Source organism: Pseudonaja textilis, chromosome 2, assembly GCF_049901715.1.
Source record: "Pseudonaja textilis isolate UNSWEBS1 chromosome 2, rPseTex1.2, whole genome shotgun sequence".
Lineage (NCBI taxonomy): Eukaryota > Metazoa > Chordata > Lepidosauria > Squamata > Elapidae > Pseudonaja > Pseudonaja textilis.
This window is the reverse complement of record NC_141991.1, coordinates 164,452,972-164,480,806: the sequence shown is the minus strand read 5'-3', so window position 1 is coordinate 164,480,806 and position 27,835 is coordinate 164,452,972. Positions and strand designations below refer to the sequence as shown.

The window sequence follows — 27,835 nt, the reverse complement described above, 5'->3', positions numbered from 1 at the left end:
ATCTGATAAAATTCAATCTGATTCCTTCCATTCAATCTGATAAAAACAGGGCAGCACTTATTTTTGTCAAGAAAAAACACCTGGTGTATCTATTTTGTGAAGTTACTTCAACAGCTGGCATTTAACTTGATTTTTTTCAACCAGGTGAAGATATTTAAATGTTTATTCCCATGTACAAGACCTTGTAGTCTTTCCACAGTGGGGAAAAAAATCAAACTGCTTGACCGTTTCAGCCAAAAACTTGCCTTTTGCACCCTTTCCTTTCAGTTGCAACTCTTCTAACTAGAGTTGCTTTTTCCTGAAGAATCGTTAAGTGGGAAACTGCAACCAGAGTTACTTAATTAAGAATCCAATTGGAACTAATTTCTGCAGAAATTTGGAGGGGGAGAGAAGAAATAAAGCAAACAGGCTGAGTCGAGTTTTCTTCTTAGTCTAATTGCAATGGACGGTTACATATTTTAAGGCAGGGTTTTTCAAACCGGGCTGTCCAAGGAAAAACTTAAACTGAGTTTTGTGGAACTAATGGGATAAAAAAAAAAACTCCGCAAGGAACAAATGAGAAAAAGAAAACTTTGAATACAGCTGACCATATACTCTCACCTCAACAATGCTCTTCAGGGGCATCAATAGCAACACAGTCAGGGCAAGGATTGTCAGTTGATATGAGCAGCTTTTTTGATCAGGGATTCTGATTTCCCCCCCAACAGGTTCTGCAGCCTGAAAATTTGAAAACACCTGCTCTAGACAGAGGGTGTGGTCTTTTTGTGCATATTTGCTTTTTAATTTTCTTAACATAAGGATCGCTTCTGATTTGATAGCATTGCACTGTTGATTTATTAGAATTCTAGGAATTCCAGTTTCAGTCCTGGGGGAAAGGATGTAATAGTTCTTAGTACTTCACAAAAATACGTTTTCCAAGATTGATTAACCACAATAAAGGCACAAAAGGAGCCCAGGCAATTAATTCAGCCTAGGTTAGTGTTTTCAGACATTTGATTTCTCTCTTTAAATACCCAACATTAAATTGGTGAAGTTTGTTCAATGTTGAGAGGTTTTAGTATTCTAATTGTTGCACCCGACTTGTCCTTCTCTCTGATGGTCTTGTAATTCAAGATTTTAGAGTATTTATGGACCTCCCTATTTTTATACATAAGGCATGTATTCTGACCTCAACTGTGTGTTTTTTTTTCCCTCAGTGAGAAAAAGACGACTTGCAGACCTGACTGGACCCATCCTTCCCAAGTGTCGAACTGGAGTGTAGTTTTGGTTGTGGAGATGTGTCTGTAAGCTTGCATTGGTTTTTGATGGCTTACAGAAGCGGAGTAAATGTGCGGTGATTTTATGCAGCTTGTTTTTCATACGACACCCTTACTCATGAAAATTTTAAATTAAATAGTTATTTTAGGCAAAGGTCTTCATTATTGATTGGTAGAATATAACATTTTTATTTTTAAAGAGTAATCCAAAGTTTTAGCCTGTCAATCATAAGGTGCAATTCTGAATTCTGGTGAAAGATATCATGGCTCAGGAACAGCTTGAAGTTATAGTCAGATTACAGCCTAGTTTTTTGTATGGATTTGTGCGTGTGTGAGTGCTCTGATATGCATGAGTAATTAGTAACAATAAAAATAGCAATACTGCTCTGTAAATGTAGCAGAAGTGTTAAAAAATACTTTATTTTGAAAGAATTAGAAAGATTCTGCTAATTTGACAGCATTTTTATCATCCCAATATACATAATCACTTTAAAGACTTGAGAATTGCAACCAGCCAGCAACCTTCAGAATCCTAAATTGCAACTGAGCATTTACAATCAACTATTATACTTAAAGCAGCTCACAGCCCTCCAGCACAAAAATATGTAAGGCCACTGTTTCCCTAAGCCAGGGTTTCTCAACGTTGGCAATTTTAAGGTGGTGGCTGGGGAATTCTGGGAGTTGAAGTCCACCAGTCTGAAAGCTGCCATGGTTGAGAAACTCTGTCCCAAGCAATAGTCACAAGAAAGGCAGCTGCTGAATGGGATGTTGGTTATTTCTAATTTTCCTGAAGAACTGAAGTTAAAATATAGATTAAATCTGATAAATCACACAAGGGTGTGTCAGGCCTCTTTATGCTTGCAAAGTGAACGTTTTATTTTTGTATTATGTTTCTGTTTCACTATCTCGTAGCGATAGCTGTCTCCCTGATCTAACATGCTTTTGCAAAAAGCTGCATGGGATATAATGCTTGCAAGCTTAATTTGAAGTTCTGGATTCATTCCAGTCCATTTGCTCTGCAATAACAGAGTAATTAGTACCTAGGCAAGATTTGCCAATCTCCCTACACCTCTTCTCGCTGCAGAAGTCTTCAGTACTTCCTTGATGGAGGTTGACCTTCCTTACATTCTGCAGACAATGGCTGGAACTTGAAGCCATAGAAATATGATTTTGTCTCTTGCCAAATGGGGGTACCATTTGCTTTTGTGTCTCCCACTTGACAGTGTCATATTCTGCCCTCCCCAAATGGAGATGAGAATTCCACAGCTAAGGAACATGGTGAATTTCCATTGATGCTCATTTAGTATTATTAGAACCTGTAATGATTCAGAGCGGTGAGCATCCAGGAACAGGCATAGCTTTAATCTTTGGACTCATTGTTCATCCAAAGAAAGATTGGAGGATTTAAAACAGCAAAAAGGATGACATTATTATTAAATTATTATTATTATATCTCTGTGCAATTTAAGGCAGTATACATAAAGCTTCCTCCTATTTACAGACATTTTAGATGTTGAACATGCCCTTTAAATTTTGAAACATCTCTTCCCTAAAACTGGGGAGAGTTTGACTTGTTTTATGGGAATTAAGGAGCAAAAAGAGCACCTGTCCCTAACACTCCTGAAAATGAATCAAAAGATTGAACCCCTCTTACTCTAATTATATAATATTAGCAACCATAATTCCTATGGGCCAAAGTGTAATCCTCAGGATGAAAAAGCTCATCTTTACCCTGCAATACAGCCCAACTCACAGTCAACAAATGACCTCCCATTATTTCTGTTACTGCTAGTGGGCAGCATTCATAACTGGCACAGAATTCTATGCAACTTGTTAAAATTAATGGCGAATGCATTACAGCCTCCCCTGTTGAATTGAGACCCATTTTTCTATTTCTTTCATTGTTTGTAAATTAGGCCGTTCTAAAGCATCACATGTTAGAACCTCAAGCTGTCTTGGCGGAAAACTCTAACTATGGTTGAATCCTTGTCCTCAGTGCAATTTCTTCTGAGAGGAATCTAATCACGCCCTGAAACTTCGACAGCAGCTGGAACTGAAGAGCTGCTCAACTGTCCCACACAATTAAACTCCCTCAAATCCCATTAAAACACACCTCAGAACCACATCTCATGCAATCATGAGGGAGTATAACTTCAGGGTGTTGTCAGATACATTCCACTGGTACCCGCTGCCGGGTCCCTGTACATTCACATTCCTCTTTGAAGGTTTGTCTTGAAGGTGCCAAAGCCAGTGTAAGGCCTTTCTCCTGGCAGAGAGGACAGCAGGCTGTAAGCCCTTTTTGTTGGCATTGCTGGCATGTCAGGACAAGTTGACGGCAGCGCTGAGTAGAGCAAAGACGATACTGGTCCCAGAGTGTTCCACAGTAACGGCAAACTGGAGGGGAGGAAAGCAAAATTAGATTGGTTAGGGGGTATATGGTTACTGCTGACCCTATTTTTCTGACGATCTTAGGCAGAGTATGATGGGGTTCATACAGCTACCAATTACTATCCATGGTTTATTCAGTAAACCACAATGGATTGGGATTAATTGGGACAGCTAAGTCATAAATTGTGCTTTATGAGCACAGTTGTTGGGATCACACAGCACATTTAGCCTAAAACAAACATTCCACATTAGTTATTATGTACTGCATTTAGGCCCCATAATTATTCTGCAAGCTTACGCTAGTCGCGAGAGGCTCCTCCTTTTACAGTAAGCCTTAATTTAATGGACTCAAAAGGAGGGCCCATCTATTAAATCCAATTGTCCGTTAAATCTGATTATAGGTCATCTGTATCAGTATACATCTTTTGTGTACCGTGTTTCTTAGAAAATAAGACAGGGCCTTATTTTCTTTAGACCCATGAAAAAACGGCTAGGCCGTCTTTTCGAGGGGTTCTTAATTTCCCCCATACGCGCCTTGCCTCTCCACCGGGCTGCTGCTTTAGTGGCCGAAAGGAACACCCCACGTGCATCCTTGCCTCTCCAACGGGCTGTTTCTGTAGGGCCGAAAGGAGCTATTCCTCAAGCTTAACACAGACTGAGGGAAGAATGGCAGGCAGGAAAATTCCTCCTCCCCATTTTCCTCCCATTCTCCAGAAAGCGTCCATTCCAAAACTTCGGTGTTCGGAATGGAGGCTTTTTGGTGAACGGATGGAAAATGGGGAGGGGAATTTTCCTGCCTGTCATCCATTCCTCAAGCTCCCTCTCCCTCCCCATTTTCCTGCCTTTCGCAAAAACAGCTCCACTCCAAGCCTTCAGCGTATCCCAGGACCCTACAAGGCTTGTTGTAGCGTTGCGCATGCAAGCAGCGGTATCGCCATGAGGTTCGTCACATTGGCACAGCTCTTCAAGCACAACCCTCTAACGATTGCTGTGCCATTGCTGCGAGTTTGGATACACTGGCGCAGCCGCTCACAGCAGGATGCCAGCTGCACCAGTGTGATGAAGCTCACAGAGGTGCTGCCATTCATGAGTGCAACGCCACATCAAGCCTTGCAGGCTCTGCTGCAAGAGGAATGTATAACAGGCAGGAAAATTCCCCTCCCCATTTTCCTGCCTTTCATGAAAACGGCTCCATTCCGAACCTTCAGCACTGCAATCCTGGGAATACGCTGAAGGCTCAGAATGCCTCTGCTTCAGCACAGAATGACTTTTGCCCCTCTTTGCAGCTGAACAGTTGCCCCTCCCCCCGGGTACTCGCGCCACCATTCGTGCTGGCCATGGCCATCCCCCGGTCTTATTTTCACGGTAAGGGTAATATTAGGCCCACCCACCCACCCCAAAAAATCTTAGGATTGGCTTATTATTGGGGTAGGTTGTGTTCGCTGAGAAACACACTACTTACATATTTTTTTTAAAAAATGGCAATAAAACCTCCCGTTTAGCAAATTAAGCTTAAATGGGATTGAAGAACAAGTTTTTAAAAATGCCCATTGTATCTGAAGTCCATTAAACTCAGTATGTTAAACTGAAGGTTATCATATTCCTACAATCACAACCTTGTATTGCAAATTAGTTGAAAAATATGGCTTGTCTTCCATTTTCCCATGATAGAAGAAGGGCAGATAAGTGAACTTGAATTTCTCTGGTCCAAACTCAACATTTTAAAACACTTGAGAGAAGAGCAAGTATGTAACTTAATGAGGTACAGAATGTTCATTCTGGGTTTTAATTGTGTTTGCCCAAGCCATAGTCAGTATGTATGCCAGGATGAAGGATATGGGCAGTGAGTCTCTCATTTAAAAAAAAAAAAACCAAGTATAAAGGAAACAACTCTTGGTACTTGCAAATAATTTCTCCCAACTAGATGAACTGGACTGCAGCCTCTCATTAGGCCCAGCCATCTTGCTCTTCATACAAAGGGCAGCTAATTGAAGGAGGCCAAGCAGGAGGGAGCCCTCCTATAGTAGTTTGCAAATACCTGGCTTACAGGATGCATATAGCAAAAGTACCTGTCGGACTGAAAAGAATATATTTTACCTGAAATGACGTCACTGTTTGAGGAAATGGCATAACGTTCATCAAAAACAAAAAGCTTCCCTCTGTAAAACCCATCAGGAAATTCTTCTAGGTACTTGTGGATGCCACCTTTGAGATGATACACTTCTGTGCATACACCCTGGTTGAAAACAACACCACACCCAATATAGTTTTTGAAATTCTGAAAAGCCAACAAAAGATTCTACAATCTACCACCAGTTCGTTTATCAGAACACATGGACTATATCACTTGGCTCTATTTTGTTATGAAAGATTTATTTCATGAGAGCATATAAACCAAGCAAGGGGGGGAATTTTCTACGTTTTTCTTCTTTTTCAACAAAGACTGAGAAGTATTGGATTCTGTATCAACTAACAGCAGAAGCCAACCTGTTCCATATCCTAAAAACTAACCTCTAAAATCATGCTAGGCCATTCCCTATGAGGCCTAGCTCTAGAATGGGTGTCAAACTCAAGGCCCGAGGGTTGAATCTGGCCCGTGAGGTGCTTAGATCTGGCCCGCGGGGCTGCCCAGGAAACAGTGAAGGACCGGCCCATCGTGTTTCTGCCAGCAAAAACTGAGTTCGGGAGGGCCTCGGACTCTGTTTTGTCTGGCAGAGGCACCGTGGGCCGGTCCTTCGCTTTTCACTGGCAGAGGCCTAGCAAATTAAAAACAAAAGGAGAAATGTTTTCCCTTTTGCACTTGAGCATCCACGATGGGACAGGAAAGGAGAAAAGGAAAGAGGAAAGGGAAAAAGAAGGAAAGATGGGAAGAGAGCAAGGAAGGAAAAAGAAGGAAAGAGGGGGAGGAAGAAGAATGAAGAGGGAAGGAAAAAGAAGAAAAGGAAGGAAGGAAGGAAATTATCATGAGAAGGAGGGAGGGTCTGAGGGAAGTCTGCCTTAGCACTTGGCCACCACAGCTGCTCCCGACATGACTGACGTCAAGCTGTCCCCCCTACCCCCTGATGTCAAACACAACCCTAATGTGGCCCTCAAAGAAATCAAGTTTGACACCCCTGCTCTAGGGCAATGCTGTTCTAGATGTGTGACTTCAATTTACAGAACTGTCAGGGAAGCCAGTGTGATGGAGTGATTAAGGCACCAGGCTAGAAATTGGAACAGTGTACATTATAGTCCCACCTTAGGTACAAAGACAACCTGGTGATTTTGGGGCCAGTCCTTCTCTCTCAGACCTAGGAAGCAGGCAAGTATCTAACCACTTCCAGCCCTTTGCCAAGAAAATGGCAGGGATTTGTCCAGGCAGTTTCCAGGAGTCAAGACTGAAGTCTAAAAAGAGCAATACTGCTCTGTCAATGTGGATAATGTATATTTGTGACCTCACAAGAGTTAACAATTTAGTTACCTCTGAATTTGTTTTGAAGAACTTGTTTTTTCAAAGATTGACCCAGGAATGTGAAAACAAAACACTAAGACTGAACAAAGTGACAAAATCGCCAGAACAGCCTGGCTATTAATTACAAAGATCTCTGAATCAAACTCCTTCACTCCCCTCCTAGCTAAAGACAAAAGGAAAACTGGAGTGCACAAGATCTCCATGATACAAAACTCTCCCGTTTCTATTCTTAAACATCTCCTCCCCAACCCCCACAAAGGGCTCCAAATGTTTCAGCCCCACTGCATCATTGGAAAGCCTGCCAAAAAAAGCAGGAGGCTGAATTGCCCCCCATCAAGAACTCGCTTCCTCTTGAGCAGAAAAATTCTCAGTCACTAAATTAATAAGAACCCAATTAACGAGCTAGAATGTCTTCTAGGTCACCCAACTGTAATGCAGGTAACTTTGTATTACAGGTGAAACTCAAAAAAATTAAAATACGGTGCAAAAATTCACTTGTTTCAGTAATGCAACTTAAAAGGTGAAACTAACATATGAGATAGACTCATTACATGCAAAGCAGGATAGTTCAAGCCGTGATTTGTCATAATTGTGATGATTATGGCTTATAGCTCATGAAAACCCCAATTCCACAATCTTAGAAAATTAGAATATTACGTGCAATCAATAAAACAAGGATTGTACATCGAACAGTATTGGACCTCTGAAAAGTATAAGCATGCATATGTACTCAGTACTTGGTTTGGGCCCCTTTTGCAGCAATTACTGCCTCAATGTGGTGTGCCATGGAAGCTATCAGCCTTTGGCACTGCTGAGGTGTTATGGAAGACCAGGATGCTTCAGCTCTTCTGCATTGTTCGGTCTCATGTCTCTCATCTTTCTCTTGGCAATGCCCCACAGATTGTCTATGGGGTACAGTCCAATCCTTGTGAAAGTCCCCAACACTTTTGAATGGCCTTTTCCTGACAATCCTCTCCAGGCTGCGGTCATCCCTGCTGCTTGTGCACCTTTTTCTTCCACACTTTTCCCTTTCACATAACTTTCTATTAATGTGCTTTGATACAGCACTTTGGGAACATCCAACTTCTTTTGCAATTACCTTTTGAGGCTTTCCCTCCTAATGGAGGGTGTCAATGATGGTTTTCTGCACAACTGTCAGGTCAACGGTCTTTCCCATGATTGTGATTCCTACTGAACCAGACTGAGGGACCATTTAAAGGCTCAGGAACCCTTTGCAGGTGTTATGGCTTAATTAGCTGATTAGAGTGGGACACTTTGAGCCTAGAATATTGAACCTTTTCACAATATTCTAATTTTCTGAGATTGTGGATTTGGGGTTTTCATGAGCTGTAAGCCATAATCATTCCCAATTATGACACATCATGGCTTGAACTCTCTTGCTTTGCATGTAATGAGTCTATCTCATATATTAAGTTCACCTTTTAAGTTGCATTACTGAAATAAATGAACTTTTGCACAATATTCTAATTTTTCGAGTTTCACCTATACCACAAAGAAGGTTGGGAAATGCTTATCTTTTACATAAAATTCTGGAATCTGGTTTGGCTGTTTTCTCCTCAGTAGAATGGCCATATGCAGAATAAATTTTGCAGGAAGGGTAAGATTTGCTCCATTTGTTTTTCCTGCACTGAACAAAGGCATCTGTTTAATGCATAGTTGGGCTCACAAAATTATTAGAGGATAACTTTGATCTTTATCTAAACTGCAATGATTCATCCATTACAGGTCGTGAAAGAGCAGGTGCTCTCTTTCAGCTCTTTTTGAACAGTAATTATTGGTAATTACTTCAAGCCAATTTTGTGCAGATTAATTTGTGGTTATCTAGAGTCTGACTTCATTCATAATTAAGTAACTGCCAGAAGATTGGACCTGTTAGATCTGTCAGGGAAACTATGAATGCCGTGTGCAAATCCTGCTGTGTCCTACACCTGTCCAATTCCAAGTCAAGTCCTCTCCCCTGAGATGACTCCCCTTAGACCTGAGGTAGGCTGAGCCCCTCTCGCAGCGGATTCCTCCTGTGCAGTACATCAGGATGCGCTTGCCCCTGAAAAGGTCCAAATTCTCATCTATGTAGATGGGGAAGTAGCTGAATTTCCTAATGTTGGGAGCCAGACAGCCCTGGAAATTCCCCTGCAATTAAAAAAAAATATTACTTAACCTGTGATATTAAAAGATAAAACAGGAACAAATGCAGGAACAATTATGGTACCCCACTGTCTCATTGCTGGATTTCTTCAGAACATAGTTGTTTAACAGCAAATTCTCATACAAATATATCCAAACATTCAACCAGCACATTCATTTTAACCAATTGGCTCTTTCCGGTCCCCAGTTCCAACATAGGTCCACTCTCTCTTCCAGTGCTAATGTCCCAAAGGTGGTTTTTCAGGAGGCAACTGGACTTTCTGGTTTTTCTTTGAAGACATTTCACTTCTCATCCAAGAAGCTTCTTCGGCTCTGGCTGGATGGTGGGGAATGGAAGGATTTAAAGCAGTTCAAAATTACACTGGTCTTTTTGCTATATAACACCACGGGTCTACTGGTATTCCCTACTCACATGCACTGCCCCTCCTCTGGTTTCTCCAATTTTGTATTGATGCATTCAGTTTTTCCTACCAGATGTAGGATCTCTCACCCTTATCGCTACTGCTGCATAGGACTCAGTGTCGGGACCTCTGAAGGGAAATTCGTTTTGCCCTGTAAAGAGTTAACCAATCTTTCTAACTTGGTGTCATCTACAAAGTTGGTAACTGTATCTTGCCTTCCATCTTCAAGATTATGTAAAAACCCAGTTTTTAAAAAAACAGGCTATACACCTCAAAGTTTAAACAAAAGGGAGAGGACAGGTCTGCCATGTTCAGCTGCTTCGCTTTGTTGGCATCCTGCCTTAAACCGACGGGGGGAGGAAAGGAATTTGGGAGAACCTGGGCTGGAGAGAAGACAAATGAAAATGGGGGAGGAAGACAAGCTGACAGGGACCAGACGGGTCAAACCAGAATAAAGCAGCCTCCAAAGACACCTGGTCTGGGAATGGAATGTGAAATTACTTTGAGAAGTGCCCAGCTTCAACGTGGCTCCCCAATCATCAAACTAGGATGCTATTGGACACTGCTGAACTGATCAAGTGGGGAGGGCCAGGGATAGGGGGAAATTATAACCTTTAGCAAGATCTAGCTTTACTTTCACTGCAACCACGTAACTGTAGTAAAATAACCTATCACTTCAATGAAATGAAGTTGAGGGTCTTTCTTTCCTAAGAATCTAAGTTGGGGCAGGTCTTACAGGAGGAGGAACAGGCCATGGCATTGGTATTTAAAAGCCTCTTAACATGGACATGTATGTGCCATGCACAGTTTCTATTATGTATTCATACAATCTCAGGTGTGTAAATCCAAAGGAGAAAACAACAACACACCCAAATTAAGGCTACCTACTATTTTACTTTCATAGAAGTTCCTGCAGTCCAGCAAAATTGTATCCATCTGGGCATTATGACCCTGAGAAAGGTATTTCTCTACTTCTGTATGAAAATCCTTTGGAGCCAGACGGATTCCTACCAAGAATTAAAAGACATTAAGAAGGTAAGTCTGTGCACTGAGCCAAACTTGCATATTTTACACACACACACACACACACACACACACACACACAAACCTCCTCAGCAAATGCTACTTTATTCCAGATTTTTTTTTCTAAATAATAGCAGACTTCAAACATGAGTTTAATCCTGCTCTGCAGCTGCTGTTTTTTGCTCCTTGAGATTAGTGCCTCCCATTTGATTGTTGTAAAGCACAGTTGGCTTAGTTTCAAAAGGGATGAGTTTGGATTTCCAGCAAAAATGTTCTGAGTTCCCCATGTCAAGTCATTGGCTGGGAGGAAAGCGGATGGAAAATAAAAAAAAGAGCGGGAAGAAGACAGACAATACAGTGGCCACACCCACTTTATATTTTTATTCCACCTTTCACAGCACTTTTGTTTCCCCAAGAAATTAAAGGTCATCCTTGACTTAACAACCACAATTGAGCCAAAAATTTCTGTTGTTAAGAGATACTGTTGTTACGTGAGTTTTGCCTCATTTTACGACCTTTTTTAATCACAACTGTTAAGTGAATCATAGTTGTTAAGTTACTAACAGGATTGTAAAGTGGATCTGTCTCCCACATTGACTTTTCTTTGCAAAAGGTCACAAAAGGGGATCACATAATCGCGGGACATTGCAACCATCATAAGTACGAATCAGCTATCAAGTGCCTGAATTTTGATCCTGTGATTATATGCTGCAATAATCACAGCTGTGAAAATCGGTCATAAGCCACTTTTTTTCTGTGCCAATGAATTTCAAAAGGTCACTAAACAATCTGTTGTAAGTCTCGGACTACCAGTACTCTGGGAGAATTCTATCCTTGACATAAAAAAAAAAACCCTGATCACCTATGACCAGTTCCATACCAGTTTCTTTGTAAGAGACTTTTTCTGGGTGAATTCCCATAGGCACTATTTCTTCAAACACACCAATTCGAAGATCTGGGAAACAGTGGCCTCCTCCTGCACTGGTCTGAGGAATCAAGGGAAGGAAACAAAGAAGCCGTTGCAGGAAACTTTAGTTGCCATGTTGGTTTAAGACAGTCAATATTCTTCCCTGCCCCATCACCCCCTCCCCTCCCTCGGCCGCAACCCTCTGGAAATCAAAGGTGAGAAAATCAATGATTATGAAAGGCCCACCTTCAGCTTAATTTAGTCAAACGGATTTAGAACCAACAGTCTTGAATAAAGTTTGACAAGGTTTGATTTTCTAAATAATTCACTCGTCCTGTTTGAGAGTGAAGAAGACACTCAAAGTGAAGACATCTATAGGATCAGGGGAGATATGACAGCGGTATTCCAATATTTGAGGGGCTGCCACAGGGAGGAAGGGGTCAAGCTATTTTCCAAAGCGCCTGTAGGCCAGACAAGGAATAATGGATGGAAACTGAACAAGGAGAGATTCAACCTGGAAATAAGGAGAAACTTTCTGACAGTGAGAGCAATCAACCAATGGAACAGCTTGCCCTCGGAAGTTGTGGGAGCGCCAACACTTGAGACTTTCAAGCAGAGATTGGACTGCCATTTGTCAGAAATGGTATAGGGTCTCTCACTTGGGCAGGGGATTGGACTAGATAACCCACAAGGTCCCTTCCAACTCTGATTATCTGTTACAGGTGCTTTCCTGAAGGGCACAATTGCCTTGGAGACCTAACACAATCCACTAAGGCAAGGGTCTTCACATTTAGCAAGTTTAAGACTTGTGGACTTCAAGTCCCAGAATTCCTGAGCTAACATGACTGGAGGAGGAATTCTGGGAGTTGAAGTCTGCAGGTCTTAACACTGTCAAGTTGGAAGACCATCGCTGTCAAGTAGTGTTCTTCCCTGGATAAGCTAAGTTTGCATGCATTCCAGATGAATTTATCTAAGCACAGTTTGGCTGGTTCCTCCTTTTTGCCAAGGTAGGGTGTGGAGTGGGTGAAACGAGCAGGAGCACACTTGAGAATGATCCAATAGAACACCTACACTCAAAACTAAACTTTTAGCTCCTTATTTCTTACATAGCCCTTATCCATGCAGGAGAAGATGGAGATACACTCTGTTCTTTCTTGAAGATGAAGGATAGCTCTCTACCCAGGAAAAGGAAGAGGGAGATCATTGCCCTCTTCCTTTTCATGTCCTGAGAGAAATATCACACACGATGAAATAAATCATACATGGAGCCAAAGGCCTTTCTCCGTTGCTTCATATATACTCCTCAAGGGTAAGAACATATGTTGTCAGACAGCAGTAGTTCCCTTTCCCAAAACTCCACCTGCTGACATCGGCCTCTTAGCATATATAGAAATATATCCAGCCCTTGGACTTGATACAGTTCTCAACTCATAATCTATACAAACTATACATCAACCAAGAAGCACTTTTGCTGGGTTGCCAATCATCCCATCAGTGGGGCAGTAGAAGACTCAGATATGAGCCTGAAATTATTGAAGAAAGCAGGTGCGATTTCTTTCGCTATAGGACCTGGGAGAACCGTGAATTCTTACCACTTAAAAAAATTCACAAAGCAAATGTTTTTGGGAAGAAAGAAAAAAGGTCATTGTTGGGTCACAAGGCAGTGAAACTGCTTTGTCTATCTCTCACCTTGAAATCTTCCTTTGTCAAAATGCCTTTGAAGAGCGGGTGAGATAGCATTGCATCCACATATAGGTTAGTAGATGTCCTGCTCCCACCTACAGTTCCATTAATTCCTTCTGAAGCAATTCGCACCTAGAAGCCAAGCAGGAAGAGTTATTTACAAAATATGCAACCAAGAGCCGTGGTGGCGCAATGGTTAGAGTGCAGTACTGCAAGCTACTTTTGCTGACTGCCGGCTGCCTGTAATTTGGCAGTTTGAATCTCAACAGGCACAAGGTTGACTCAGCCTTCCATCCTTCCAGGATCGGTAAAATGAGGACACAGATTATTGGGGGCAATAGGCTGACACTGTAAACCACTTAGAGAGGGCTGGAAAGCACTGTGAAGTGGCACATAAGTCTAAGTACTATTGCTATTGCTGTCTACAGGTAGTCTTCAACTTACAACAGTTCATTTAGTTACAACAGCACTGAAAAAAGTGACTTACGATGGTTGCAGCATCCCCATGGTCACATGATCAAAATTTAAATGCTTGGCAACTGATTCATATTTATGATGGTTGCAGTGATCCTCTTTTTGTGACCTTCTGACAAATAAAGTCAATGGGAAAGCCAGATTCACTTAACAACCATGACATCAACTTAAAAATGGCAATGACTCACTTAACAACTGTTGCCAAGAAAGGTTGTAAAACTCGCTTAACAAATGTTTCACTTAGGAACATAAATGCTGGTTTGAATTGGGGTCGTAACTCGAGAACTACCTGTATATTCAGAAGGGATCCTAACACAATTCACTAGGACTTACTCTCCAGAAAGTATGCACAACATTTCAATTATGCACAACCTACAATTTATTCTTGTTCAGCGGCATCTAAATTTAATCCAAACCAAAGGCAACATCAAGAAAGGGAGAGGCTTAATATCTTCTTAAGAATTATCTTGCAATTGTCTAATGAAACCTGTTCTGTATCTGTGTTGGAGATGCTGGCTGCTATTTGCTTTGCTCCTGAGCTTGATTTGTAGGAAACACTTAAAAAAACACAAAAGGAGCTCTCTTCCCATCCACCGTTGTTTGAGGCAACAAAATAATATCCAGGAACCAGGGCACGCCTTACGGCAGGGGTCTCCAACCTTGGCAACTTTAAGACTTGTGGACTTCAACTCCTAGAGTTCCTCTGGGAGTTGAAGTCCACAAGTCTTAAAGTTGCCAAGGTTGGAGACCCCTGCCTTACGGTGCCCAACGAACATCTCTGCTTCACTCTGAAAATGAAACAATATTTTTAAAGTTGTACAAACCCAGTAAAATTTTGACAGCTACTGAAATCCTGGAAGATCTTGCAGAAGACGCATGCTTAACATTTTGATTATTCCTTGACATTTTGATTATTTATTGATTTGTTTAGACAAATCCAGAAAAGGCTGTGAACCTGTTCCCTACATAATGTCTGGATGTGAACAAGAGATGAATCAGCATCTCCATGGTGCAGCAGCCTCGGTGGCGCAGTGGTTAGAATGCAGTACTGCAAGCTACTCCCACTGCAATTTGGCAGATCGAATCCCACCAGGCTCAAGGTTGACTCAGCCTTCCATCCTTCCGAGGTGGATAAAATGAGGACCCAGATTGTTGGGGGCAATAGGCTGACTCTGTAAACCGCTTTGAGAAGGCTGTAAAGCGCTGTAAAGTATTATATAAGTCTAAGTCCTATTGCTACCTTGTTCCTCTAAAATTGCTGTCAGGGATGATTCTAGTCAAGGTATTTAGAACAATTGCCAGGCTATCATAATGATGCTGATGTTGATAATTTGTTGGAACTATACCTGGTTTTCCCCAAAATAATGGTGTTTAATATAATTAACATTGTTAATATATACAGGTAGTCCTAAGCTAGGACAACAATTGAGCCCAAATGTCAACTCATAAAATATTTCTATGGTCTTTTTAGAGTTGCCAACAGAAAGGGAGGGGGGGAGCAGTGCAGCCGCTTGCAAAACCGAAACTGCATTCCATAAATGTTTTCAAAGATAGTAACTAGGTGACCGAAGTTTCTGTCCCGCAAAATTCTAACTGGAGAGCATGATTAATGACTTTTGGCTATGGATGTGTCCCATTGGAGAATATGAATTACGATACACCAAAGGGGGTGGGGGGAAAACCAGGGACAAGGGTGACAATGAATTATGTGCCTCAGAGTCGGCTGCACCCAGGCAGTGCCGCATGTCAACTCCCAATAAATCCTTTTTTAAGTTTTGGAAGTTTGGCTCGAGATTCATGATTTAAATTGGGGTAACTGCCGGAGCCCTGACACCAAAATTTCCACGGCTAAGCTAGACAGTTCTTAACTGAATTTTGCCCCATTTTATGACCTTTCTTGCCACAGTGATTAAGTGAAGCCACTGCAATTAAGTTAGTAATATCTTGCTTCCCCATTGACTTTGCTTGTCAGAAGGTCACGGGACATGGAAATCGTCATAAAAGCATGCCTGTTGCCAAGTGACTGAATTTTGATCATGTGACCACGGGGATGTTGCAATGGTCTATCATTGTGAAAAATGGGTCCTATGTCACTTTTTGCAGAGGTATCGCAACTTTGAATGGTCACTAAAGGAATGGGTGTAAACCATGGACTATGTGCGTAAGAAAGAATATAAACAAATGAATTAAAATCTCAGTTAAAGCTCAGATGAGAGAAGGGTTATTTCAAAGAGGAGAGAGTGTTGAATCACTTACCTTGCCAGTTAGATGCAGATGCTGACATAAGGCCTCCTGCCACACACAAAGCCCCACAGGATCGGCCACCTCGCAGTAGCAATAGTATAGCAAAACTTCCCCATCTTCACTGAAAAGAGGGGAAGGAAGATGTTTTTAAAAAGAGACTAGGCCAGGGGTGTCAAACTCGTTTTCACTGAGGGCCGCTTCAGGGTTGTGTTTGACCTCGGGGGCTGGGGTGGGCGTGGCCAGGGTGGGCGTGACCAGCTCAACACCTATGGTGGCCCAAGTGCTCTGCCAGTGAAAACAGAGTTCGGGAGGGTCGCTCAGGGTCGGTCCTTCACTGTTTCCAGGGCAGCCCCGTGGGCCAGATCTAAGGAACCGCTGGCTGGATCCAGCCCCTGAATTTGACACCCGGCCCTAGACTAGATAGTCACTTATCTGAAATAGTATAGGTTCTCGTGCTTGAACAGGGGGCTGGACTAGCAGACCTCCAAGGTCCCTTCCAGCTCATTCATTCTAAGCCATTCTAAGAGTTAAGTGTCAAAAGTCTAGATTTGTATGACTGAATGTACAAGCCCCTTAACAGCTTGGGGCTAGATTCTTGCCTGGTGTCCACTTTGTGATTTTGTGTCTCGCCTCTTGATTGATGCCATGAAAAAAAGCCATGTCATAAGTGCTGCATTTTTATTTTTATTTTTTTTAAACTTTGCTTAGGTAGTAAACTGTATTTGCGAGCACGAACGCGTATACACACACCTCCCTTTGAACCATTTTGTCTCTCCTTCTCCTACCTTTCAGATTTTTGCGGCAAGTCACAAACGTCGATTACAAGCATTATGATTACAGACCCAGAGAACTTGGAAGGGGAAAAAAAAAGAGAATACAGGTAGTCCTCAACTTACAACAGTTCGTTTAGTGACTGTTTGAAGTTACAACAGCACTGAAAAAAAGTGACTTATGCCCGCTTTTCACACTTATGACTGTTGCAGCATCACATGGTTGAAATTCAGGCACTTGGCAATTGGTTCACATTTATGACGGCTGCAGTGTCCTGGGATCATGTGATTTGCCCTTTTGCGACCTTCTGACAAGCAAAATCAATGGGGAATCCAGATTCACTTAACAACCATGTTTCTAACTTAACAACTGCAGAGATTGGCTTAGCAACTGTGGTAAAAGTGTGTTGTGGTTCGCCGGCAGCCGGCAGCGAAATCGGACAGGGAGTAGGGAAGAATGGGGACCAGTTCGGTAGTCTGGGGAGGACTCGGATGAGGGTCCTGTGTCTGATGCAGAGATGGGGCCAGGACCATCTGGGAGTGGGGTGCTACCTTTGGAGCCTCCGGAGTCTGGCAGCAGCGAGGTAGAGGAACAAGGGGAGCCTGTTCCCTGCGCGCATGTGCGCAGAGCTGCTAGAAGACAAGAGCAGCTAAGAAAAAAGGGGCCACTCGGGAGTAAGGCTTAGAGGTGATTGTCCCTCCCATAAGGTATAAAGGACAGGCAAAGGTAGAAAAAGGAAGCAAAGTCGTTCGTTTTGTTCAGATTAAACCTTGAAGCTCTGTGTGGACTTTGTACTTCAGTTGTTTTTTTTATAGTTCATCTGGCACTTTAGTTGTTGGCAGCGATTCAAAGGAGAAAAAGGTGGGTGCTTATCTCGAGGGACTGTTTGGGACTCATTACAGGCTGGGAATGAACATAATTCCCAGCGCTGAAAGAAAACGAGTTGTTTTAACTCAGCATGTGCTTAATTACAGTCTCAGGAAGCCTTGGTCAGAACAGAATGGTTGCATAACATCTTTCTCACTTAGCAACAGAAACTTTGGGCTCCACTGTGGTCCTACATCAAGGACTACCAGGGTCACTCATATATAGGGAAAGTATTAGTGAGAATGATGGATTGAGTTGTTGTCACCTCCCAAGTTTTTAAAAAGAGAAGAAAATTGTGCAGCTCATCCTGAAGGTCAAACCATTCTATTGGTCCTCATTTTCCCAGACAGAGCCCCTGCTTGATAAACACCTTGCAATAGATGGTAACCTGAGTACATCAGCAAGACCTTAAGAAGAGCCCATTCCTACCTTGCTTCCATTCCCTCAACTCCATGTCTCCTTCCTTAAATGAAGAAGCTGCTGTTCATAAAACACCTCCCAGTCTTGAAATGTCCAACTCTTAATTACTTACCAAATATTAATTGTTCAGTTTTGTAATCACTTCTCAAACTCAATTCAAGGAACCATCCCTAATCCTTTATAGTCATCCATTATATTTTCAGTAAAGAAATACCGTGTTTCTCATATAATAAGGCCGGGTCTTATTTTTTTTTGAGCCCCGAAAAAATGGCTAAGCCGTCTCTTCGGGGGTGACTTAATTCCACCCCCTTGCATCTTCGGGTGGGCAGCGACAGCTTGGATGTTGACCTCGGCGTTAGTGGGGCACTTCGTATCAGGGTCAACGCAGGCAGCACCATATCCGGGTGTGCAACAAAAGTACTTCCTAACGGCAAGCCCCCCCCAATCCCCCCCATTTCACATGTTTTGATATAGGCCTTAATTTGGGGGGAGGGGCTTAATTTCATTTCATGCCTATAAAACATGCTGGGACTTCCTACTGGGGGAGGCTGTATTGTTGGAGAAACAGGGTAGTTTCCTTAAGGAAAATGAAGGGGTAGAAATGGGACGTGTTAGAAACCTAGCCATGATAGCTAAACTAACTAGAGGGAAAAGGCATTTGAACAGGAGATCAATCAAAGATAAAAGACTATCAGTCCTTGGTAGCAGTGATAATTCCCAAGAACATGCTCCTCAATAATGGACAGAAGATCATCAGTTTTTCTGTGATTAGAGGCTTCCTAGATGACAGATGAGTGATAATCACCAGCACAGCAGAAGATTGTCAATCATTGGGAAGTGGGATGAGTGAAGACAGAACAAATTCAGGGTAATTATTTCTTACCTTTTCATTTCATTAGGATCAATGTGGCTTATATCTGGGAGCTTGTAGATCGCTTCTTGGTTTCTGTCTGGAGTCTTGCTGGGCCTAGATATTTCATCCACAGAAGCAGGGTTAATTCCGATGTCGGCCATCTGCTTTAAGATCAATGATGCCTGCTGCCCAACATCACCTGAATGTTGAGAAGCCACATGTCTGTGAATGCCGGTCAGATCTTTGAAAGTCTGTTGGCAGCATCTCCAGGAAATTTCCCTTGGGCAAGCAGACATATCCACTTCCACTTCCTTGGCTTTCACAAAGAGAGCAAACGCCTGAAAACAACAGCAAAGGAGGCAGAGGGAAGATTAAAAGCAAATATAAAGGCTGGGCCTATGAATCATCTGCAGTGAGGCCGGAGATTCAAAACCTACGGGAAAGCCAGCAGAATGCTGACTCAGCAAATACAGGTTGCAAGCCTTTGTGCTGCATTGCTTCACAACTGCTTACAGTTTTGAATTTGTCTAATTAATGTAATTCATGTTAGATCCATATAGGACAGTAATGGCGAACCTTTTTGTCGGGATGTGACAAAAGCGCATGCATGCCAGCACCCACAATGCAATGCGCCCCGCCCCCCTGCACATGCACGCACAACCCCCCCTGCCCCCGCACCGTGCATGCACACACCTCCCAGCTGATTTTCGGCCCATTTGTGGCCATTTTCACCTTCCCGGGGGCTCGAAGGAAACCTCTGCAGCCTTGGAGGCCGAAAAACGGGCCCGTTTTGGCACTTCTGCTATTTCCAGAAGGCCTCTTTTTCGGCCTCCAAAGTCTGCAGAAGCTTCCCTCGAGCCCCCAGGAGGGCAAAAACAGACTCAAACGGGCTAAAAATCAGCTTGGAGGCGTGCATGCACAGTGCAGGTAAGTTTGGCTGGGGCTTGTTTGCCCGCACAAATGGCTCTGCGTGTGCCACCTGTGGCATGCATGCCATAGGTTGGCCATCACAGATATAGGATGTCACTAGCAAAACCAGATAAACACATTTGGTTGGAAAAAAAGATGAAGAACCCACTTTGTAATTGACTAAGCAAATTGATTTCCTTCTGTGCAGACAAGAGATTTGTATTTATTTAAAAGGCAAAATTCCATTTTTATGGCCCTGTAGTCCTTATTGGGGTAGACCTGAAAGGCGCTTATATTTTTAAAAGGCATATTCATATAGGCAACGCTGTCCAAATCTTGTAAACTGAAAAACTTCCAGTCCAACTTATTTGAACTGGAATCAAGTTATAAAGGGAAGATGGTGAGTTGGTGATCATCTCTAACAAATCAATACCCCTTCTCCAGGTACTTCTTTCAAATTGGACTACTCTGAATGGTATAGAACAGGGGTTGCCAACCTTTTGGACCTCAGGGACCACCAAACGCATAATTTTAAATCCCGCGGACCAGAGACCGTGGGAAAATCCCCCCAAAAAAGTCTGGAGGAAAATTCCCCACCCCATTTTCCTACCAATCAATCATTCTTTATTTGGGATTGCAGGATGCCATTTCCAGCTCTGTTCTCATGGGGAGAAAGAGAGAGAGACTTTTGGCTTCAAGCAAGGAAAGCAGCAGAAGCAGCAGAAGTGTTTCTTTCTCTCCCCCAAACTCCGCCAGAAATGAGTCTTTGTGAGACTTGTCGTTCCAGCACAGCCTCTTGGAACAGGAGGCCTTGAAGGGTCCCAAAGACTCATTTCTGGTGGAGTTTGAGGGAGAGAAAATCTTTTGCTGCTTTCCTTGTGTGCAGCCAAAAGCAGAAGAAGAAAGAAGCAGAAAAGAAGCAGCCCGGTGGCCAGACAAGGCGTGTGGGGCGAGTGGGGCAAGTTCCCTCACTCCAACCTTTTCCCCCCACCCCTCACTACCTCGTGTTGTTTGTAATGCAAGTGATGCAAGCCTTGTGTTCCCATGGTCCGTGTGGGAGGCACAGCCTTGTGTTCCCGCAGAGTCTGGATTAATTGTTTTTTTTTGGGGGGGGTGACATTTCTCTGTGGACCACCAAAATTTTCTCGGGGACCACCAGTGGTCCCAGGCCACTGATTGGCAATTGGCAACCACTGGTATAGAACACGCTTTTCCTCCCGATTCTCCCAGCAAAGACTTTTTTTTGCAATCAGTCTTCAGCAATAAATGTGGATTATTTGGTCTAGATTTGAACATATCTTTCTGAATAGGCACAATGGATTGACAGGATGCAGTATGCATTTCTTTTTAAATTTAGTTTATGATTTAGTGTATGGGTGTGTGGATCCAGGAAGCAAAGCTTCATTTGCCACAGCCTTACCAGCTTCAACCTTTTCAAACCTGGGAAGAAATAATGTTGAATGTTGCTTCAGCAAAGTAACCATTTACGCCTGATAAATTTTTCAGGCAGCAAATGGGAAAAATATAGAAAGGATGAACCAAGATCCCAAGACAAGAGGAAGCAGATAGGGCAGCAAAGATGACAGATGGATAATTAAAGGGTGACAGATAGTAACTGGAGAAATCAGACAAAGTCATAGAGCCAGAGGAAGAAACAGAGGGCGATGATTGTTGAAAGCCAGTTTGGTGTAGTGGTGAAGGTGCTGGCTTAGAAACCAGGAAACAAGTGAATTCTACTCTGTGCCTTAGGCGTTGAAGGCCAACTGGGTAATCTTGGGTCAGTCACTAAGCTGAACCCACTTGTGTGGGGAGGAAGAGGTATTAGGTATGTTTACCAACTTGTGTTGAAGAGATAGATAGATAGATAGATAGATAGATAGATAGATAGATAGATAGATAGATAGATAGATAGATAGACAGACAGACAGACAGACAGACAGACATAGACAGACAGAATGTATTAATTTTAAAGAATAGGCAAAGAGAAGAAGTAAATGGGGATCAGAAACGGTAACAGTAATCAGAAAAACACTTTACCATATGAAGTTATTGTGATACCAATTTTCTTTTGTAAATTCTAGTCATGAACGTCTCTCCAAATACCATCCTGCTATAGTGTAACCAAGAAACAGAAATCTATGATGCTGTATGTACCTGTCTCCATTCCTGGGGTTTTGTTTTTTGCTTGTTTGTTTTTAACCACATTGTAAACAGGAATCTTTAATCCTGCCTATAAAAGGATTTCAGTGAAGGTAGAAGGCAGAACACCCCTTGTTTTCACATGCAAACTGGAATAATTTGGCACATCTGCAATAATATGGCACATCAGTCATGATACTAAAGTCAGAATCACCATTTATGATTCAAGTACAAGTGGGATGAAGAAACTCAGCTGCACAACCATTTTTTTTCACCTGATAATAGACACTGATGAACAATCAGTACCTTCTTCTTTGCAGAGGTGTATTTCTTTTTGGCACTACAGTCTACTTTGGTCTTGAGATGGCTTCTGGGTGGGAAAGAAAGGTGCTCCTTCAACTCAAGCTCTGCAGAGGTTAAGAGGCAAACTCCCACTGCATCGTCCCCATCAGGCAATGGCAAAGAGATCATTTCTACGTCACAGCAGCCAGGCATACGTTTTTCTCAGTGTCCTAAGGACGAGAGTTCCAAAATAGGGAGTTTGTTAAGAGGCATGCAAGGAAAACAAGGCAAAACAAGGAAATAACAGACCTGCAGGAGCGTTTCCACACCAGGGATCAGTTTCAGAGCTGCCTGATTGCAGATCAGTAGAATCTACCCTACCGGCAGTCCTTGACTTGCAACAATTCATTTAGTGACCAAATGAACAATTCATTTGAGGTTACCAAGGCATTGATAAAAATTGACTTATGACTATTTTTTCACACTTATGACCGTTACAGCATCTCCATGTCACATGACCCAAATCCAGGCCCTTGGCAACTGCTGGCCTCTATTTTATGATAGTTGCCATGTCCTGGGGTGAAGCGATCACCTTTTGCAACTTTCTGATGAGCAAAATCAATGGGGAAGCCAGATTCACTTAACAAACATGTTACCCATTTAACAACTGCAATGATTCATTTAACAACTGTGGCCAGAAAGGTAATAAAATGGGGCAAAATTCATTTAACCACTGCCTCGCTTAGCAATAGAAATTTTGGGCTCAATTGTGGATGTAAATCAAGGACTACATAGCAATAACACGTAGACTTATATACCGCTTCACAGTGATTTGCAGCCTTCTCTAAGCGGTTTACAGAGTCAGCCTATTGCCCCCAACAATTTTGGGTCCTCATTTTACGCACCTCGGAAGGATGGAAGGCTGAATCAACCTTAAGCCTGGTGGGATTTGAACTGCCAAATTGCAGGCAGCCGGTAGTCAGCAGCAGTAGCCTGCAGTACAGCACTCTAACCACTGTGCCAACGAGGCTACATGTATCTATATGTATTGCTAACTCTGCTGCAATGTATATTAAACCAGAACAAATCTTTCTTCTCTTGCAGCATGCATTCTATTGCCCCATTAATAGGAATTTTGACCTCCATCTTTAGTCACCCGCAAAGGGAACACTTGCCTTCCCCTGCCTTCGAGTTTTTTCCTTTTGCTGTCATGTGGCTTCCTACATTTGAGGTTCAAAGCTGAAAGGATTATTTCCTCAATATTGTCTAAAGGACTGAGGACCAGTGAAGTTTGCTCAGGAAGCCACCCAATCACAATCAGCCCAAAATTATTCCAGCTATATTTAGGGGGAGGGAAAGGATAGATTATTTCCCTAATAATTTATTTGGAATCATTATTTGGTAGAATCCTTTACTATAAGTCTGAACAAAACTAAATAAGATTTGCTAAAGTTTAATAATTATTATAAGCTACAGTAAAAATGTACAAAATATGGCATACAGGAAGAAAAAAAAACGTATACTTGAATTTGCATAATAGTTTCTTTTTAAAATAGAAGTGGCACCTCAAATTTGGTGAGAAAGTGGCAGGTGACTTTTTCGTTTATCCTAAATTGTCTTTGTGGTGACTCATGCTAAAGTCAGAATCATTTTCATTTCTAGTAAATATGGTCTTTCTTTCCAGATAGAAGCGGAAAGGTAGTATATGGTGCTTTCCAAAATTAAAAGATACAAGCATCTGCAGAAGCCTCAGACATAACCTGAAATTAGACCTACCTGGTAGCTTAAAATGTGGTCTAATTTCTCTAATTAACAGTTGCCATTTTAGTGTATGTCTGTGAATGCTGTGCTATACCCTCTGTATGAAATATTCATGTTAGTCACAAGGTTAGTACGGGAGACTATTTAAGCCACAGCTGGTCAAGATCAATCTGTCCTCTGAAAATATAGGTCTTATTTTTAAACCTTATCCACCTGCCCTATCAAATGGTACCGATAATGTTACTGGTCTGCTTTAGAGGATTTATGGAGAAAATTATTATATTATTTAATTCAGAAACAAGTTGATATACTGTTTTCCCAGCTGTGATAACTTAAACTGTATTATTCTTCATCAAACATCTTATGAGTCAAATGCTGTATTTTTGCTCCTTCATGTGCTGGGCAAATGTAGTTTCTAATGGTAAACATCCTAAGAACATTGCCAGTCGCTAGTCTGATTTGCTGAGCCACACTGAAGTTGGTTGAATCTGAGTTTATGCAACTTATTAAGCAATAAAGATTTTTCCCCCCTTAATACCATAGGCAATCCTAGCCATTCACTCAGAATTTTGCTTTACTACTGCAATATAGTAGCCAGTAGACATTTTGCATTATATCCTGAACTAAAGATAGTCATCGACTTACGACAATAATTGAGTCCAAAATTTATGTTGCCAAGTGAGACAGTTAAGTGAGTTTTTCCCCATTTTATGACCTTTCTTGCCACAGTTGTTAAGTGAATCACTGCAGTTAAGTTAGTAACACAGCTGGTAAGTGAATTTGGTTTCCCCATTTAGTTTGCTTGTCAAAAGGTTGCAAAGGTGATTGCATGGCCTCAGCATACTGCAACCGTCAAAAATATGAACCAGTTGTCAAGTGTTCAGATTTTGATCAAAGGGCAATGGGGTCATAATTGTGAAAAATGGTCATAAGTCACTTTTTTCAGTGCCTTTGTAACTTCAAACGGTCACTAAACAAATGATTGTAAGTCAAAAACTACATGTACAAACTATCAAATTCTATTTTACCCTACCATGTGGTATGCGCCCTGTCTATGAGGGGGTGAAAATTAATGGCAATTCTAAATGTTAAAGCAGAATTTATGTTATTGCATTTGAGGATGCAAAAAAATGCACTTAGGAGTGTCTGCATGTAAACCAGAGCAATTTCTTTTTACATTTGCACTTTTCATCTTAACTAGGATCTCATGCATCTATGAAATAGCTGTCAAAGCCATCTTTAGCTTTTTAAGCAATTCTTTAGTTCCTTCAGCACCTATGTTCTGACTACAAAATACCATCCAATAAGTTCATTTCTAGAATTCAAATTACAGTGTAAGCAGCTAAGAATGTAAGTATTAAGAATCCCGAAATCCTAATTCAAATTTTAATTTGAAAGACACCCTTACTGGGATTCAACCGACCTCTCTTCTGTGACACAAAATAAAACTCTGTATGACCATAATACCTTCCTTTTTATGGCTATTTTAAGAGTATGTTCATTAATGCGTTGAATTTATTTATTAGACTTGTACAGCAACCCATCTCACATACCTGATGAATTCTTACCACATGATCATCACCACATCGCCAACACTGTGCAGGAGGACTGCCGTGGTTTATGGGCGCAAAAATAAGTTAGGAGTCTGGGAAACCCTTTTCAGACTAACTGTATGTACCGTTTCATTCAAGAGCCCAAGTTTGGGGGAGACGTAGTAAAAGCTGCATCAGATGCAACTTTTGAAAAGGCACTATTAGCTTCCGATTCCGTGTTTCCCAATCTCGGCAAACTTTAAAACGTGTGGACTTCCCTTCCCAGAAATCCCCAAGGCAGCATTTCTGGGAATTGAAGTCCACACCTCTTTAAAGTTGCCGGGATTGAAAAACACTGTGTTCCCTGGGCTTTAGAAATCCGTTTTAGGGGACACGTGTGCACGACTTTTGCCGGTCGACTGAGCAAGAAAGAAGTTAACCGCGAGGGCGCATATTCCGAATTAGATTCGTAGCTAAGGAATCCTTGATGTAGAGAGGGTGGAGGGGGGAACAAAAGGGAGGCGCAGTGTACAAGTTTTGGACTTTCTCCCAACTGCGAGCGATTGACTTGCCGTCCCGTTCAATTCAATAGGAGCCATTAAGAGCCAAACCAGGGCAATCGCCACCTGGGTTGTGCCTCTTCGTCCTGCGGTTTCCTTGGCATGCAACCCCGCTAGATTCCTGCCTCCATTTCTTCTTCCCGCTTTTCTGCAGTTGCCCTGCTTTCTTTTCTTTTCTTTTTTTTACCTCGAGACGCGCGATCGGTACACAGAATCTCCCTGTCCCGTTCAGTCGCTCCTTCCTCGCTTCCTTGGCCGGCTGCCGAATTGGCTGGCTCTGTCTTCGAAGCGAGAGCATGGCTGGCGGCTGGCTCCCTTAAGCCTTTACTCCGCCTCCTCCTGGAAACACTTCGCTTGAGGGACTGCCTTCAATTCTCAGCCTTTTTTTAGGCAGGACTGCAAGGAAACAGCTTGCCCTCAGAAGTTGTGGGAGCGTCATCACTTGAGACTTTCAAAAAGAGATTGGACTGCCATTTGTCAGAAATGGTGTAGGGTCTCTTGCTTGGGTGGGGGGTTGGACTAGATGACCTCCAAGGTCCCTTCCAACTCTGATTATCTGTTATCTGTAACATATGAAATAGTTTGGGGGTGTCACAAGCGTGGGGCTACTTGTGATGATACTGGGAATGAAAGCCAGTAAGAATGACTGCCAGGCAATTGTCAACCTGGCTAACTCGACAAGATCATAGTGGCAGATACAATTTGCAGCCCATTGAAACACTTTTCCTTCCTTCCTTCCTTCCTTCCTTCCTTCCTTCCCTTATTTTTCTTAACCCCACATCTCCCTTTAGCTAAAGTACTTTTCAAATGTTAATAGGTGCTTTCTTTTTTCATTTTCACTTAAAACTATAATTATATTGCCTTCTTTTTGCACCCAAAGGATTTTCCTTGAGGATGTCCTAATAATATTTTTTTAAAACCCACACAGAGAACACTCTCTTTTGTGTCTCTGTCTGAGTTACCATTCTGGAGTACTTTGTACAGCCAGTCCCTTTGAGTGGGGTAATCTTCCCCTTCTAGCACAGATATTGAGATTTTAGAGAACTATCAGCATTTAAATTTTTAAAGTTTTATACTGATTAGGAGGCAGGCCCTACTCATGCCCACTCAGTCACTTCTTAGTTGAACTAATGCAACAAACTCTACTCTGCCTTGAAGATTATCTGGAAGCTTCACCCAGAGTGCAGCAACGCAAGTATAGTGTACGTTGATTTGCCCATGTAACACCACTGAAGCCTTCTTTCCAGTAGGTTTCCAGGTGCAATTCAAGGTGCCAGTTGTCACCTTTAGGGCTCTACAGGGTCAGAATCCCTCATGGGATTTTCTACCAAGTACATCTGTACCTCACACATGCTCCCATAGGGAGGGCTTGCTTCAGGTCTCGTCTTTTACATTTTCTCATCTTATGGGGACTAGGAAGGGGCTTTTTCTGTGGCTGCCCCCAATTTCTGGAATGATGTTCAAGCCTGTACTCCCATAGCCAGAAGCCTACTGAGAACCTGCTGCTCACCCAACAATAGTTTTTATACCCAGATGTACAAAGTGTATCAGCCACTGCCATGCCACTGCTACCTTCTGGACCAAATGTAGCTTCTAACTGTTCTTCAAGGGATTCCCAATATAGAGTTCACTGAAATAGTTCAATTGGGAGGTGACTAAGGCATGAGTGACTGAGCAGTACCCCCTATCTAGGAAAGGGTTCAACTGGAGCACATGATGTACAAAGGTCCTCCTGCCTTTGAGTACCT

The 27,835-nt window shown here is 42.3% G+C and overlaps 2 protein-coding genes across 4 annotated transcripts in view; one reads left to right on the top strand and one right to left on the bottom strand.

Annotated features, from left to right (window-relative positions):
- Positions 1-2,088, top strand: part of TMOD1 (tropomodulin 1) — a 45,153-nt gene extending 43,065 nt beyond the window's left edge. For 2 of the 3 annotated variants that reach the window (XM_026712651.2, XM_026712652.2), the window contains one exon: positions 1,197-2,088. In XM_026712651.2, coding sequence (XP_026568436.1) covers positions 1,197-1,261 — 65 coding nt within the window. In that variant the 3' untranslated portion in view covers positions 1,262-2,088. The remainder of the gene's footprint in view (positions 1-1,196) is intronic. The other variant, XM_087926326.1, reaches the window with a different exon arrangement.
- Positions 1,639-26,445, bottom strand: TSTD2 (thiosulfate sulfurtransferase like domain containing 2). The gene is made up of 10 exons (XM_087926324.1): positions 26,275-26,445; positions 22,259-22,464; positions 18,935-19,242; positions 16,006-16,114; positions 13,282-13,407; positions 11,566-11,671; positions 10,551-10,669; positions 9,090-9,246; positions 5,742-5,882; positions 1,639-3,650 (listed from the first exon to the last, which is right to left on the bottom strand). The coding sequence occupies exons 2-10, from the start codon at positions 22,445-22,447 to the stop codon at positions 3,421-3,423; spliced, it is 1,485 nt and encodes a 494-aa protein (XP_087782450.1). The 5' UTR covers positions 22,448-22,464; positions 26,275-26,445; the 3' UTR covers positions 1,639-3,420.
- Positions 26,446-27,835: the final 1,390 nt, after the last annotated feature.